Source organism: Sinocyclocheilus grahami, unplaced genomic scaffold (assembly GCF_001515645.1).
Source record: "Sinocyclocheilus grahami isolate Dianchi unplaced genomic scaffold, SAMN03320097.WGS_v1.1 scaffold1455.1, whole genome shotgun sequence".
NCBI classification, from domain to species: domain Eukaryota; kingdom Metazoa; phylum Chordata; class Actinopteri; order Cypriniformes; family Cyprinidae; genus Sinocyclocheilus; species Sinocyclocheilus grahami.
The window spans coordinates 100,616-116,845 of record NW_015506634.1 but is presented as its reverse complement, the minus strand read 5'-3'; the positions used below and the strand labels follow the sequence as shown (position 1 = coordinate 116,845).

General features: G+C 38.3%; 1 protein-coding gene across 1 annotated transcript in view; it reads left to right on the top strand.

Moving 5' to 3' along the window:
* LOC107570418 (protein NLRC3-like) overlaps positions 1-11,672 on the top strand; it is a 43,814-nt gene extending 32,142 nt beyond the window's left edge. The window contains exons 3-6 of the mRNA XM_016256648.1: positions 1,387-1,478; positions 1,536-1,623; positions 11,018-11,064; positions 11,149-11,672. Coding sequence (XP_016112134.1) covers positions 1,387-1,478; positions 1,536-1,623; positions 11,018-11,064; positions 11,149-11,672 — 751 coding nt within the window. The remainder of the gene's footprint in view (positions 1-1,386; positions 1,479-1,535; positions 1,624-11,017; positions 11,065-11,148) is intronic.
* Positions 11,673-16,230: the final 4,558 nt, after the last annotated feature.

The following is a 16,230-nucleotide window of genomic DNA, read 5'->3' as shown; positions in this document are numbered from 1 at the left end:
GACAATATGTACTCTGAGCAGTGGTAATTTAACACCAGGACCTTTACTTTGTTGTACTCAAATTTTACCCATTTCATTTTTCTAAATTGTATCATAGGTTAAGAAAAGTACATGATCAGTACATAAAATATATATGCAAGCGGCAATCATCTGGGTCCAAGCATGACCGATTGGGCAATTGATGTTGAAAAGACATCAATTTGACACCAGAATTGACATAAAAAAACAGGTCAAACATGTAAATCCAACTGATATCAAAAACTTGAAATGACATTGATTTGATGTAAATTGAACGCCAAACATAATGGCCCTACATTTATGCTACAATAAACCAATTTCAGTGTGGGATTAACTTCCTATTTTCACCCAATTACCACTGGAAGAAACTGCTGTCCAAACTGATTTTAAAATGATGTTACAGCATCGTCATCAATGACTATTATTTGACGTCAAATGGATATCAAGGTGCCCGCTGGGAAACGCCTCGTGTAGAGGATACAATTATGTTACAATGGCCATGTCTCTTTTCAAGCATAATACGAGTAGGTCTATTTTAAGTGTCTTTCTATGGAAGTTTTATTTTATGTACCATATCACAACAGACAAATAATATTGTCTCTTCATTCTAACTGGACCACAATGCAGTCATGTCTGACAACTTGACAAATGTTTTCTGAATTTAGGATATTTACACATATTTTAAACTACGTGATCTAAAAGAATTTGTTGTCTTGTGACAACATTAGTATTACGTCTTTCATCTCTCATCTTGGTGTTTCTACTACGACTTACAGTTTTGGCTGGCCAGACACTTTTAGGGCAGAAAAAGGATAATAATAATAAGAAGAAAATCAGTACAAAAACAATAGGGTTCTGGCACCTTCAGTGCTTGGACCCCTAAATATTGGGAAAACTATCCAGGTGTGGTGTTGTCAGGTTGACGTTCTGTTTCTGTTCTGCGACTCTTATTTTGATGTTCTTTTCATTCTTTTGTATCTGAGTTCTAGTTTCCTGTGTTTATTTCCTGTCTCCTTTATTTCCTTGGTTCCTAAAGAAGGTTCCCTTTTTTTTTCCATAGCTACTGATTAGTTTGTCACCTGTGTCTAGTTTTATTTATTTATATTCTTTGGTTTCTTCAGGTTATGGTGAATGTTTGCCAGCTGATTTGATGTGTTTTTATTTTCCTTCGTTTTAGGAACCTTTCGGACATTTGTCTTTGTTAATTTAAATAAATACAAACTTGTTCAACTGGATCCACTCTTCCTTCCCTGCCTTGCTGTAGCAGGTGTTATGTGAAGATTTGAATTACTGAAACACATTTAAAATCTAAAGGAAGACCATTTCCTTTTGTTTTTAATGTAGCTGTTTGTTTTGTTCTTTACACAGGTTATGTGGATGTGATCTCACTGCTCAGTCTTGTGAAAGTTTGTCTTCAGCTCTACAATCCTCTAACTCTGTCCTGAGAGAGCTAGACCTGAGTAACAATGACCTGTCTTCAGCTCTACAATCCTCTAACTCTGTCCTGAGAGAGCTAGACCTGAGTAACAATGACCTGAAGGATTCAGGAGTGAAGCTTCTTTCTGATGGACTTAAGAGTACAAACTGTCAGCTGGAGATTCTGAGGTTTGTAAAGCTTGCAATGTAATTTCATATAATAATTCAGCACAGCACTATATCAATTTACATGTGAGCAGTTCATGATCCAGTGTTTTCAGTGTATCTCTGCATTTGAATATGCAACATGCATCAAACATTTGCGCTTTTATTGGACTGGCCATCTCAATCATTTTGACCTTGACAATCACTGTTAGAAAGCTCAGGCAGACCAGCTTAAAAAAGGAATGTTTTAAATGTTTTTGTTATCCAAACAAATACCCAATATGTGCGTAATGAAGTGCAGCAGAGCAGCATGAAGAATACCAAATATTGACATCAGTATCCTGAAGTTACAAAGTTACCATAAACTCTAGTGTTAAAGGCACAATATATACGTTTTTTAAATTAAAATATCCAAAAACCACTAGAACAGTGTTATATAGTTAGTTGACTTGTGTACTTACATTATCCCAAATGTTTCCAACAAGAGAAATAAGCAATTTTAACTAGTGTAACGAACCGTGTCATTACGTCGCTTGCCAATGACATCAAACACCATTGATTTCCAGTTTTATTTTTTTAGAAAACATGGAAACAAAGACTCTTTAATATGTTATGCTTTTTATTAGACAGGTGATGAACACACAGAGTAGCATCGTAATAGAACTTCCAACACACTTAAATATATCTAGTATGATAAAATAGTACTGCTTTACCCCACATACTGTAACCTGGGTTTCGGGTTTTGTTTCATGTTCACTGTTTTCATGTTTTTTATTTTGTTTTATTCATAGTCATGGTCCCTGTCATGTGTTTCCCTTGCCCTCATGTGATCCTGCTATTGGCTTTCTAGTTCATATGTCTTGTTCTCATTGGTTGGATTGTGTCATGTGACCCATTCGTTTGATATTGTCCTCCTGTTTCATTGTCCATTGTCTAGCTTTTTCGTGTAATCCACTGTTTGGTGAGTTTGTTCATGTTTTGCCAAGCCAAGTCTTGTTCAGTATGTTTCTGCTCACTTTTCTGCTTCAGTGTTCTCCATCATGCTCCCCTTCAGTGGGACTTCGTTACACGCATAACTGGAAGGAGTGGAAGCAGTCGACAGTGGCATAATAAAAGCTCCGCTGCTTTTATTGTCGCGCTCGTCTCTCATTATCAATCGCACCAGCGGCCTCATTCCGCTTCCACGGCTTTCAGCCCCACCCTGCTTTATACTACAGTGATGTTAATAAATCTTTAATATGTTAGCGCATCCATGAACATAATTTCTGAGCAAGTCCCGTCAGATTGCGTTAACTGTGGAGATTAAGACAACAACTCCCATAATTCCACACTATTCATGGTAATCACAGCGTCATCACACTACGTCTTTGTTTCTTGTTTGTTTTGAATATGCGCCCTATAGCAGTGAAAATTACACACTGTGCCTTTAAGGCACCTGACTCACTATCACTTAGCTGAGAGCGCACTGTGTTTCTCACACACACAAAGAGAGAGAGCAAGAGAGTCTTACACACCACACAGAATCGACATGCTACATGTAAATACAATTTTTTTGTTGTATTTTCCTGTCAGAATTACATTTGGATCAATTTACATATAGGAATTACATACTTTGGAATTATTTAGTCTTTAAGAACAAACATGAGCCGGTTTCATCGGTAGTGGGTGGAACACTGGATAGTGCTCACCTATTACAGTCCCTGTGTTATGTCATTAATCCAGCAGTTCATCAGACCTTAGCATGTTTCATATTGTTATTAGTAGCAGCGCTTTTACTAGTAGTCATAGGCGGAGATCCCAGTGGGGTCAGGGGGAACAGAATATGATTAAAAACCACGTTGTTTATTGTAAATAATAATGTTTTATACTTTAAATAATTGTGTAAGTAGTAAAACAACACAAATGCAAACGGGGCAAAAATGCGTTTTAAATTTAGAACAGGCAGAGCAGGGTTGAGACGAGCAGTGAAAACCGGCAGAGAACTGGAGCATTGGACAAAGCAAGATTATAAGTCAGGCTCGAGTGACAAGCGCAAATCGAGAGCAGATATAAAGTGAAAAATAAAGAAAGAAAACAGGCGAGAAGCCAATAAACCTCTGCACTGTGTGCAGCTGGCACGTTGAAGGGAAAAACAAAGACACGAGGGAAACACAGAAATGAGAAGACGGCGATCAAACTCGCTTCCTGACCATTTTTAATTCCAATATGTTGATAATTTTAAAACAACAACCACGAAACAAATTTAGCTAAACGGCTAACGTGCAAAAATAAAACAATAATAAAAAAAATTATCGACTTATTCACATGACAATTAGACATCATAAACAACAATCTTTGTCACTCACTTAATGCGAAGGTTGGTGTTTTTTTAGCATTTACTAAGCTCTGTATGTCAGGCTGAAGTAAAGAAAGTTGCAAGCGGAGATCAGCCTTGATGTTATGCTTATTCTGGTATTTTGTCTTGAGTGCCACCAATGCAGAAAATCCAGCTTTGCATAAGTATGTTGTCAGAAATGGCATCAAAAACCTCAGAGCTTTGTCAGAAAGATTGGGATACTCGGAGAGAGTATGAATCCAAAAATCTGTCTAAGATTTTTGAGAAAACTTTAATTTTAATCACTGTCACAAGATCAATGAGGCTGTCATGCTCTTTTGCACTTAAACTTGTGACGGCTCCCTCACACAAGTTTGCAAAAGGATTTTCAATCCAGGTAACCTGAACATCTGGAGATGAAAAGTAGTCATGCAACTGGCTCTTCAGTCGCGTTCATTGAGAAGGGAAATAATTCCCTTGACATGGGTTGCCAAACATGATGAATCCGGAGCACAAAAAGAAATAAACAGCCAGATAAACTGCCGTTCGAAGAAAATGAAAATGAAATCAGCAGAAGGAATAAGAGACAATAGTTAGCAAAAGATGCAGTGTACTTGAAAATTAAGTCAATTTATTTTGCATTTTTTAAAATTAGTTTATTCAAAAGATAAATTCAAAACATTTTGCACAAATCTAATTCCATCAACTAGAGGAACAATGACAATGGATCTCATTCACTAAGCATGTGTACGCACAAATTTGTGTGTGAAACCAGCGTACAAACGTTTTCACAAACAAATCATGATTCACTAAAACTTTCATACTAAAATGTATTCTAAATTTAAGAAAAAATACACATGAAAGCACACGTACGCAAAAACCACACTCTGGCCGGTCTATAATAATCTATACAATGTCTCTCTCTCTCTCTTTATAGTTAAGACAAAATGTATGTTTCATCTTAGTATAATAGTTATATTATTTATACAGTGAATGAGTAAGAAAAGCTATATCAGACTATAGCTCAAGCTGCAAGATTTCTCTGAATACCAGCACTTCTACAGCCAGCTAACAAGAGCTCTGTAAACTGGGTCTGTATAAAAGGTGTTTTATTGTGTATGAACTGGTTTTGAGGACTGAGCACTTATCATTGCTCAAAGATCTGGCGAGAGCGCGTCTGTAGACAGCGTCATATGGGGTTGCGTGGAGTATAACGGAAAGGCAGTAAAGGAAAGGTTGTGCGGAAAGCCCTAATATGTAGATGGTCTGGGCATGTTTTATGCAAATGATTAACCTTGTGCTACAGTAAAATACTGTACTAACATTAGAACAAGTGTTACATTCTGTAGGTCACTCAATATGGCAGAGTTCTGAAGCTGTTTAGCTGCAACTTGTGCAACTTTTTCAACTGGCTCATATTCTGGCATTTCACTAACAGTAGCCACAGGAACAGGTGAAACAGAGGAGGAAGTAGGCTTCTCAGCACGCACAATAAATTGTTTCAACATGTTCATGTGACATATACGAGTCTTACGACGTCGATCAGGATTGTGAATGACATATGACACTGAGCTGTTCTTTAACTTCATATGGACCTGAAAATTTAGCTCGAAACACAGCACCTGGATCAGGTAAGAGAACAAGAACACTATCACCTGGTTAAAAACGATGAGTTACTTAACGTAAACCCGGGTTCTTTGATAACAGAGTGAGGTGTTTCACTTTGGGAATCGCTTTGGGCGTGACCAACTGAGGAAGCTCCTATGACACCACGTCTGACAAACAGGTCAACCTGTGACCAGGTTCCGCCCCACCTATATCAGTCAGGTCGACCCCTGCCAAAATCATTATAGAGAGATTTCTTCCTGTACCCGTGCAAGGAGGGAAGTGCTGGTGAAACACCTCACTCTGTTATCAAAGAACCCGGGTTTACGTTTAGTAACCATCGTTCTTTTTCTAACTTCGCTCAGTGTTTCACTATGGGAGATATAGACCACTCCCGGATTGCACCCATACCACTGCTAACCTCCATAACAATTAAATTTCGTCCCTGAGTGCTGGGTTTGGCACTCCTGAGTCCAGCTGCCAACCCATCTCCTCCAAAATCTCCGCTTGATACACAGACAGTAAAGTCACTGCGTTCAGCGAGCACATGGATTGCCCCGCGTATTTATACATCTTCTGATATATCGACGTGGTTTACTTGGCAGCGAAATCTGAGAGGAGGCAGAAATAGAGTGCTGATTCGGATGGAGATGATAAGCCACTAAAGACTCTACCGCTGGGGGTCCGGCCAACCCCAGTTCTCCCATTTCCTGAATCTCCAACATGGAATGGCCCTTAATAGGGAGCTTGCTCTTAAAAGGGCTAGACCAGTAACGGGACATTTCCTTCATGCAAGCAGGCATGGCAGGCAGGAGTTGTCTCGCTGCAGGCTGAGTGGGAGGCAACCTTTTCCCATCATAAAGGTCCCTCTCCGCTCCTTTGGCATCTTTGGCCACGGGCCAAGCTAGGCCCAATTTCGCCGCGGCTCGCTTGCATGCCTCGTGCAAGTTACTGTCAAGTTGCGAAGCCGAGTCGATGGTGCTAGGAGGCCTAGACTGTTGGGCGGGGAAGAGGGAGTTGTCTTCCTCCTCTTCGTCGTCAATGTCTAAATCACTGATTCTCAAAGTGTGGTATGTGGGCTCCCTCTAGAGGTACGCAGAGGAATCACAGACTTAATATTAATTAATGTTAAAACAGTGTTTCCCAACCACTGCTGTCGGGCGTGCCGTGGACAGTTATCAAAAACTTCCTTATCTCTTATTTCGTTATTATTTTAAATCAGTGTTATTGGTCATTGTTTTCGGTTTGTGGGTTTTACAAATATTTAACCAATGAAAAGCATTCTAAAGAGCTTGTGACTAAACACGCCATTGGATCCTCAAATTTTCAGTCAAACCTCATAACTCCACCCCACCTCCATTCAGAATGAAGCGCTACAACGCGCAGTTTGAAGACAGACGTCTACTTCTTCGCAATGCAAGGGTAAATAAAGAACTGATGTTTGAATAAGTACAGTGTTTTCTTTACTCAAGAAATGCTGTCTAAAAAAGGCTAATGTTTTTGTGTGTATAAAGAGCAGAGAAGAGTCTTAGCATTTGCTGTCTAGTTGTAGCCAATACACTTTTGTACATTTTAAATATCATAGCAGTTCGTCTTTTATATCGTGAGATTTTGGCCAAATGTATTAACAACAAGAGAAACTGAGCGCCCATAGCTACAATAAACTTTATAACTTGCAAACTAGTGAAAACGTAATGCTATTAAATTACTACCTCAGATGCGGCCATTCTAATGATGGACTAAACACAGATCTCTGTCACTCGCTCATCAAAAACCTCATTAACTCCATTTGAGTATGATTTCCAGAAAGTAAGTGCAAGTGCCTGATCATATACAGTATATATAGAAATATACGTTTCCTCTCTCTATCTTTTTTGTTTTTTGGTAAGCTATTGGTGTGCCGTGGGATTTTTTACATATCAAAACTATGCCGTGGCAGAAAAAAGGTTGGGAAACACTGTTAAACACTTAAAAGGTTTGCAAGGTAGCTAAATGATGCCTGTGTTAATTTGTTTTTATGAAGTACTGTACATTTTTTACTTTACATTTGAGTACAGTACAGTTTTTTTTACTTTTTAAGTACAGTGCAGTTTTTATTTAACTTATAGGTACAGTACATTTTAATTTAATAATTTAAGTTTTTTTATTTACCTGTATGTAAGCACAGTGCAGTGTTAATGTTCAAATTGTATTTACAATGTTTAAAGTGGCAGACAATAATAACTATTCTTATTAGGAATAAAACTGCCTCATTTTTGAACTGTGCATAGCTGTAGCTGAATAATTAGGCCTACTACGCTGCTGTATTTTAATGTTGGTCATTATGGTGGTACTTGGAGAGCCAAATATTTTCTGAGGTGGTACTTGGTGTAAAAAGTTTGAGAAGCACTGGTCTAAATCGAAGATATCAGAGTTACATATGCAGTTACATATGTCTATACTCCACATGAGGATGGACACGGGCGGGATGCAGCCTCCCTGATCTTTCGACTCATTCCCTTTGGCGGGGGTTATGGCCGTCGACATAATGGCTGAGAAGTGTCCGGGGACAACGTAGCCACACCCAGATGCTTCTGAGCGGTTTAACATGTCCCTGTTCCATGCCCCTGTCTACACCAACCGCCAGACCTTTAAGTAATGCAGCAGGAAAGGGGAACATTTTGAGGTCAAAGGTGTTCTGCAGGGTCTGTAAGGTCCACCTGTGCCTCAATGCTGAATGCAACTGCTTTATCAAGTACCATGAAGAAGTTGCCTAAGTGACTGGACTGAAATTGTGACACGTGAACAAGAAAAAAAAAATTCTAAATAAAAGAAAAAATGTCCTAAATTAATATTCTATTAAGTTAATTTACCACCGTTTGGAAAACAAATTACCCTAGTCCGTCAAAGAATTAGTTGCTTAAGTGACTTTGACACATGAAAAAGAAGAAATAAATAAATATTCTATGAAGTTTATATATGTTTTATGTATTTATTTATATTTTATATATGTCTTATAATTTAAATATATTAAAAAAAGTTGGGGGGGGTGTGACCATAGACCGGCGAGGAACCATCTATGGCAGGGTTCCTCAAATCTTTCCCTGGAGGGCCAATGCGCTGCAGAGTTTAGCTCCAACCCTGATCAATCTCACCTACCTGTGAATTTCTAATCAGGGTTCGTACACATTTTTACCAATATATTTCCATGACTTTTCCATGACTTATGAGACAATATTCATGACCTAAATGTTCCATTATTTTACAATAAGAATAAAAATATTTTCAAATTATCATAGCATATGTTAACTAAAATGAATGACTATTAATGCTACTCGTTTGCTTTCTTGTTTTAGTAATAAGTACAAGCTGCAACTGCGCCAGACGTTACTCCACATTTCACATATCACATCACTGAATATTATCATTTATTTAACTGTGTGGCCAGGATGGCCCTTTTGGTGTCATTTTGTGTGTATTTTTGCTGCTTAAATGCAACAAGCTGCGCTTTAGAGCCCTGCGTTTCAGCCCGAGTGGTCCAGGTGGAATAGATCTGCTATGCTGCTGCTGCAGATCTACTGCTGCTTCTCCAAAAAGCCATGTGAACCACATGTATTACTATCTATGTGTGCCTGGGCTACCACGCCGACCGGCTTAATGCTAGTGGCCTATGACTATGTGAGCCTTGGCTACCATGCCCAAAAAATTAACCCTTTCACACATAAGTTTAAAATTATATTTATATTTCAGCTTTATGCTGGATAATATAATATTTATATTTCAGCTTTATGCTGGATTCACCCTCTAAATAGCAGTGATTGACATAGTGATAACCATAGCAATAGATGGTACATCTGGAACCAGGCTTGGCCAAGCCTTCACAAAATGCAGGGTTGCCAACTCTCACGCATTTGGCGAGAGACACACGCTTCCAGGATCTGTCTCACGCTCTCACGCTGCCCATGTAAATCTCACGCCAAATAGTCAACCCTGCTTGCCATATGAAACAGTGTCAGCTTTCATATTTTGTACATTTTAATACGAAATTTAAACAATAAATACAGTTTTGCCGCACTTAATGTGGTGTAAATCGTAAAATGTAGTGCTTCAGTTAAAGCCAGAGCCATTGAAAAACAGAGTTGCGACAAGCTTTGATCTTGCCAGCGTCGCCACGCAGTCACGTGGTTCACGGAGCTCTCCAAACAAACCAGCGTTGACAATTCATTTGAATGGGTTTAAGTAGAATAGACGACAGATTCACTAAACAGGTATTTGCAGAATTGTTTGGTAAACATTACAGCATATTATACATTGATTATTATGTCGATGACATTTACAGTATCATTTTATTCTGGAGAGTGATGGAGAGACAGCATTAATACATTTAACCCTCAGGTATTGCTTACTTATAATGTGACCATACAGCTTAACTCTTTTTCAGTTAAATAAATGTTCTATATTTTAGTTCAATTATATTTATTTAAAATTTATGGAGATCTTTTGGTACTAAATACTATTTGTGCAATAATTATAGTCCATTAATGACTTAAATATTTTTTTTCTAGTATTGCTATTACTTATATTACAATTAGTGTAGTATTTAAGGTAAAAATAGAGAAAGGGTTTTAAAGTCATTTTGTGGTCAGAATATTTTTTTTTCATTTGTAATGCCATGGTTAACCCACTATAGGTACCTGTATGGCTCTTTACTAAATTGTATCTAGAATATTGCAGGTTATACCTGCGTACTTATTTTTACGTTTTTCATTTTAAGAAATATTTAGACATGATTAAACACTGGATTTTTAAATGTGAAATTTGAAAAGTTAATACTTACATTCTTTTTTTTAATGATACTTATATAAGTATACATAATGAAAGCAAGCAAATACTGAATTTAACCCCAAGTTTAAAATGGTGCTCAAAAAAGACATCCAACTCCATTCAACAAAAGATTTTTATCCCCTTTTATGTACAGTAAATACATATGAATCGATATTGAACCCCCCCCCCCCAAAAAAAATCTCACTTCAAACTGAACTTAAAAGTTGGCAACTCTGCAAATGGCACGTGTCCTGAGCAAGATCCAGTTAACAGATCAAAAAATGTGCAATCTTTATTGAGATTGGGCATATCATCCAGTAATTTAATTTCCAGTTATGAAGGGTAGAAATATCAGGAAAGAATGGTACGCGATTTATGAATGGCTTGAATATAATCCCACAACTGATTTATTTAATTTTTTTATTTTTTTGCACATGTGTTGCATTTGGTGGAAACGAGTCTTTTTTGTGCATTTTTTTTTTTTTACAATTTGAGAATTTTTTAAAAAAATTTTCTTCCCCACCGATTCAACAGTTAAATGTCACCCATGATTGCTGGTATGTTTAAAGCATGTGTAACATGTTGTTTTATCTTGATTATCTTGTTTTCAAAATCATTGAAAGTCAAAATCATAATTGAAAATGTAATTTGATTTTGTGTTCGTTTACTGATTAAATGTGACTGTGTGTTTTCTAGTGTGGATTATGGAGAAGAGTGCAGGATTAAAACAGGACTAAAGAAATGTACGTCTACAAACACACACTCTCTCTCTCTCTCTCCTGTAATGATTGTTGTTGTGTTATAAATATCTCTGTTTCTGTGTTCAGGGTTGTGTTTTCTCTCACTGGATCCAAACACAGCAAACACTCGTCTCATTCTGTCTGAGCAGAACAGAAAAGTGACAAATGTGGAACAATATCAGCCGTATCTTGAACATCGAGACAGATTCGATGTGCATCTTCAGGTGTTGTGTAGAGAGAGTGTGTGTGGACGCTGTTACTGGGAAACTAAGTGGAGTGGAAGTGATGGTGTGTATATATCAGTGTCATATAAGAGCATCAGCAGGAAGGGATGGGGTAAAGAGTGTTGGTTTGGATTTAATGATCAGTCCTGGAGTTTGTACTGCTCTCCTGACAGTTATTCATTCTATCACAACGACATAGAGACTCGTCTCCCTGTGAAGCCCATCAGCAGGAGAATAGGAGTGTATGTGGATCACAATGCAGGAACTCTGTCCTTCTACAGCGTTTCTGACACAATGAGCCTCATCCACACAGTCCAGACCACATTCACTCAGCCGCTCTATCCTGGATTTACTATTGATAATAAATCATCAGTGAAACTGTGTTGATGAATCAGAACACACTGATGAGAGATTCTTCCCATTATGCTTTGAGCTGCATGATAAATCAGTAACAATAAGATGTTATAGTCTCTTCTCTTCATGACATTAATACTGCAGCTGAACTTCTGTTCTGTGAAATAATGTCAGAATAAATGTGTCATAAATCCTCATATAGACAGTAAGAGCAGTGTGTGTGTGAAATAAACATAAAAAATAGTTATAGGAACCCATGTGGGTCATTAATGCGCCTTTAAGGGAAGGTTCCAATTAGAAGGTTAAAAAATGAACCAGTTGCAATCTCCAGGAACCTCAGAAGGTTTATTTTTTAACCTTTTCTTCTTAGAGTGTGTGCCGCATAAGATCGTAGGTCATAAGATTGGAAATATTAACTACGTTCCCATTGATGATGTACTCAAAATGTACTGTAGCCATGAGGATGTATGGGATTCTATATAGACATAATGCTAGATCTAAAGTATAGGTCTCAGCTAAAGCCTTTTTTTGTTTAAGCAGCACATGGACATTATTCTAAAACATTTGTTGGATGATTTAAAATGACTGTCAACTGATGGCTTTCCTCTGATGTTCAGAAATAAGATCTTCAATGTGTGTGCTGCTCTGGCTTCTGTCTCTAGGGACAGTTTGTCTGCACACACAAGATTGGTGGATTTAGCATGTCCTTTAACTCTGAATGAATCTGCACTGCATGGCAACCTCTTTTGGCAGTATGTGGTGTTGAGAGAATCTGTCCATTTGATGAACCAAGTTACTTTGATGAACTAAAGGACTGCCACTTGACATCATGCACGACTTATTAGAAGGTGTAATGGGTCAATATCACTATAAAGTGCCTTTGAGACTTCACCATTTCCCAAATAAAAATATGAGATTTTCTATAAACTTCTTATTTGTTGTATTAAGGAGACTGTAGGCTGTTAGAAATGCATATTGGTCACGCTCCAGCACTTTTTTTATATAAAATAACTGCAAGCAGACAATTTGAGTAAACCACAAAATATGTCCACCCTGTCATGGACAAATTCAAAGTAGAGTATATACATTTTCATTACATAGTAATTATAAAACGTAGATTTTCAGAAAGATATTTTGTCCCTTTCTCAACAATACATTTTACTTATAGTTCAGGTGATATGTGAAAATAATGTTCACTTTTTCATAAAAGCATGAAACTTGGTACACTTGTATAGTTTGTGGCCCTAAACATTTTCAGAAATGGAGCCATCGCAAAAACACCTCGTGGTTGCCATGGCGACCATTTTACTTTCCGCCATAACCAAATGATGTATTATGTGTCATAGCTCCTGAAGCAAACATGATAACTCAGAAAAGGTGATGTCTACCCCTATGTTTTGATGGTCAAGGATTACAATGATACCATATACAAAAACATAAACTGTTCAGGTGAAGAGTTAATGGTGAAATCAGCAATGTGAGAAGGAAATAACAGTATCTGAGCATCATAGTATCACAGAGTTAATAGTACATATTATGGCTATTAATTTTTTCATTTCTTTGATAATTAATATTTTATTCAATAATACATTAAAAGATTGATTTCAAGAATACTATCATATATTTCAGAGATATATATAAAAAAATCTCGGGTAAGTGTATTTTTCCTTACCTCTCAGGCAGAGTCGGGTAGGCGGTAGTATGTTTCCAATACATTCTTGTTCTCTCTCAACAACGCTCTAACATCACACACAGACGGCAACTCAATCAGGTGAACAGTTAATGGTTAATTCAGTGACTTTATGAGAAGGATTACAATGAAATCTCAGAAGATGCAGAATGAAATTTCAAACATATTTCATGTAAACTTAATTTACAGTCACTCTCTGGGGCCAGAGTTGTCTATCATGTTGTCCACAGGGGGGAAGCCAGAGTCTTGCATGCGGGCATACACGCAGGTGAATCGCTAATATTTGATGTAACGGGTGGAATAATATTTATGTGCAGGGTGTGGTGCTGGTGCGGGCTGGACGGTGACAAGCACGGGCGGGATGCGGGTCCAGTAACCAAGACTATTTAGACTCGGTCCAATACACTCTGAGAAATGTAGCCAATCATGCTGCCACTGATTGACAGCTGTAGTGATTATATTAAAGGGAGCATACTTTGTTTGCTTTCTGTGTTTAATCTATTCACAATTTGAATAAAAGTTTTAATAAATGAGTTTTGTCTACCTCATGTAGGAGATTTAATGCAGGTGTGGTTCGGGTCCCAGTTTTTATGTCAAATGGGTCGGGTATGGGATTAAATTAGTGCTGCTGCCAGATAACGTGTCGGGAGTTCTGTTAATTACTGAGATTATGGGAAGGTCATTTCACCAGCCAGGAAAGGTGAATGAAAATGCCTCTCTGTGATGTTACCACGAGGCATCGCTTACATACAGACCTCAGACTTCTGCAGGGGATGTAGATTCATAAGAGTTAGGAGGAAGTAGGAGGGTGCTGAGCCTGTGGCTGTTCTGTACGCAAACATTAATGTTTTGAACTTGATGCGAGCTGCAACCGGTAGCCAGTGCAGGGAGATGAAGAGAGGTGTGAAGTGGGCCCTTTTGGGCTCATGGAAGAGTAGTCGTGCAGCTGCATTCTGAAACATTTGTCGAGGTTTGATTGCACATGATGGAAGTCCAGCTAGAAGAGCATTGCAATAGTCCAGCCTAGAAATGACAAGGGCCTGGGCAAGAAGTTGTGGAGAATCTGTAGACAGGAGAATCTAATGATTCGCAGTGTCAAAAGTGGCAGATAGATCCAGCAGAATAAGCAAAAACTGATTCCAAATCATCAGTTCTATCTGCAGGGCTACAGTGACCGACAGCAAAGCTCAGTTGTCTCAGTTGAATAGCCGCTGCTGAAACCTGATTGGTTAAAGTTCAGTTGGTCATTCTGTGAAAGAAATAATGTAACTGTCTATAAAGGTGTGAACCAAATGGTCCATTCCATTAGAATAACAAAGGAACAGCATTCCCCAGGAACATCTTGTAGATTGCAGGATCTCCAGCGGGAAGGTCCTAACAGTATTTGTTGTTTCTAGCCCTTTTGTCTTCAGGTATAAAATTATATCCCACAGACAGAACTTTGGGAGAAGCTAGGATTCATACAAGGGTAAAATTGTTTGAAGGAAGACATGCTAACATCGCTATTGAAGAACTGCTACACTACCATTTTCAATAAATTCTTCTCCCCACAAAAATGTTGGTCAAGCCTACTTAATTTTTTTGTATTTGAGAAATCTAGTACATTGGTGAGCCACCCAAAAGACTGCTAAGCAAAAATACAGTAAAGATGATAATACATGGGGCAATTTATTAGGTTAGAAGAGGTATTATGCACTGGCCTGTCTAGTCAGATATTGTCTTGACAAGAAGTTAAAGTGGATCTAAATTAAGTCAAGCTGGTTGCCTGATTTGTTAGTGCTTGTGGTGTTAAGCCATTTGAGATTGAATGAAGCAGTGGAAGTCTGCAGTGTAAGGCTTCTCCAGATGGATTTTGAAGTCACCAAAGACTACAAGTGGACTGCCATCCACAGAGAATGAGGACAGCAGCCCATACAGCTCCTCTATAAAGGTGCCCAGTTGACCAGGAAGGCGATAAATCATTACAATATGGAGTTCAACAGGAGCTGTTACCCATAATAGCATGAAACTCAAAATAATTTTTATTGCATAGGGAAGAGTGGGTTGAGTATTTTCAATTATTAGAAATGAGAAGACCAGTACCCTTCCAACAGCAGTGGTTGCGGAGTCTTCTGGAAGAATCCAGGTCTCAGTCAAGCCCAAGATACTAAGAGTAGACTGAGAAGCAATGGCCAGAATGAAGTTTGTAGACAGCTGACTGACAATGCGCTCAATGCACGTCACAATTCCGGATTGGCTTATACCGGCTGACAAACTTCCTGTTACACTGACTGCGAAATTCTAGTTCACTTGACCGACAAACAGACAGACCGACAACAGGCAAACATGGCTCTCTTTTACACTCGCTGTCTTCAAGACCTACCTCGTCTGACTATCAATGATGTGGACCGACTTGTCAAGTAGTCATGCCCCACTCCCTCCAGCAAACGGGAAAAGGGATTTATGATGTATATCGCCAGCTACATCGATAATTACGAGGGTAAGTCGTTACGTTGAAATGTTGTTGTAGCAGCTAACGTTAGCGTTAATGTTAACTGAACGATTAGATGGTTAACGTTAAAGTTAGCTGTTTTGTTCGACTATGACTGACTGACTTGTCAGCTAACTTTCGATTGTGAGTTTGTGTGAGATACTGTCAAGATACTGTGTAAAAATGTAACGTTACAGTCTCAAATTGTGTGTTCGTCGTCCTTCCTCACAGTGTCAATTAAAGACAAGGTTACAGGAGATGTCAGCGTGAGGGCAGTCTGTCATAGATCCATGAAGAAAAGTGAAAAGCCACACGACTTGAGAGTAGGGTTATTGTTAGGGCAATGGTTAGGCAAGCTGATAAATTGCCTGTCAGCTTAATAAAAGTAACATTACCCAAGCAAAATAGGCCTGTATCATATTGTTAAAAAT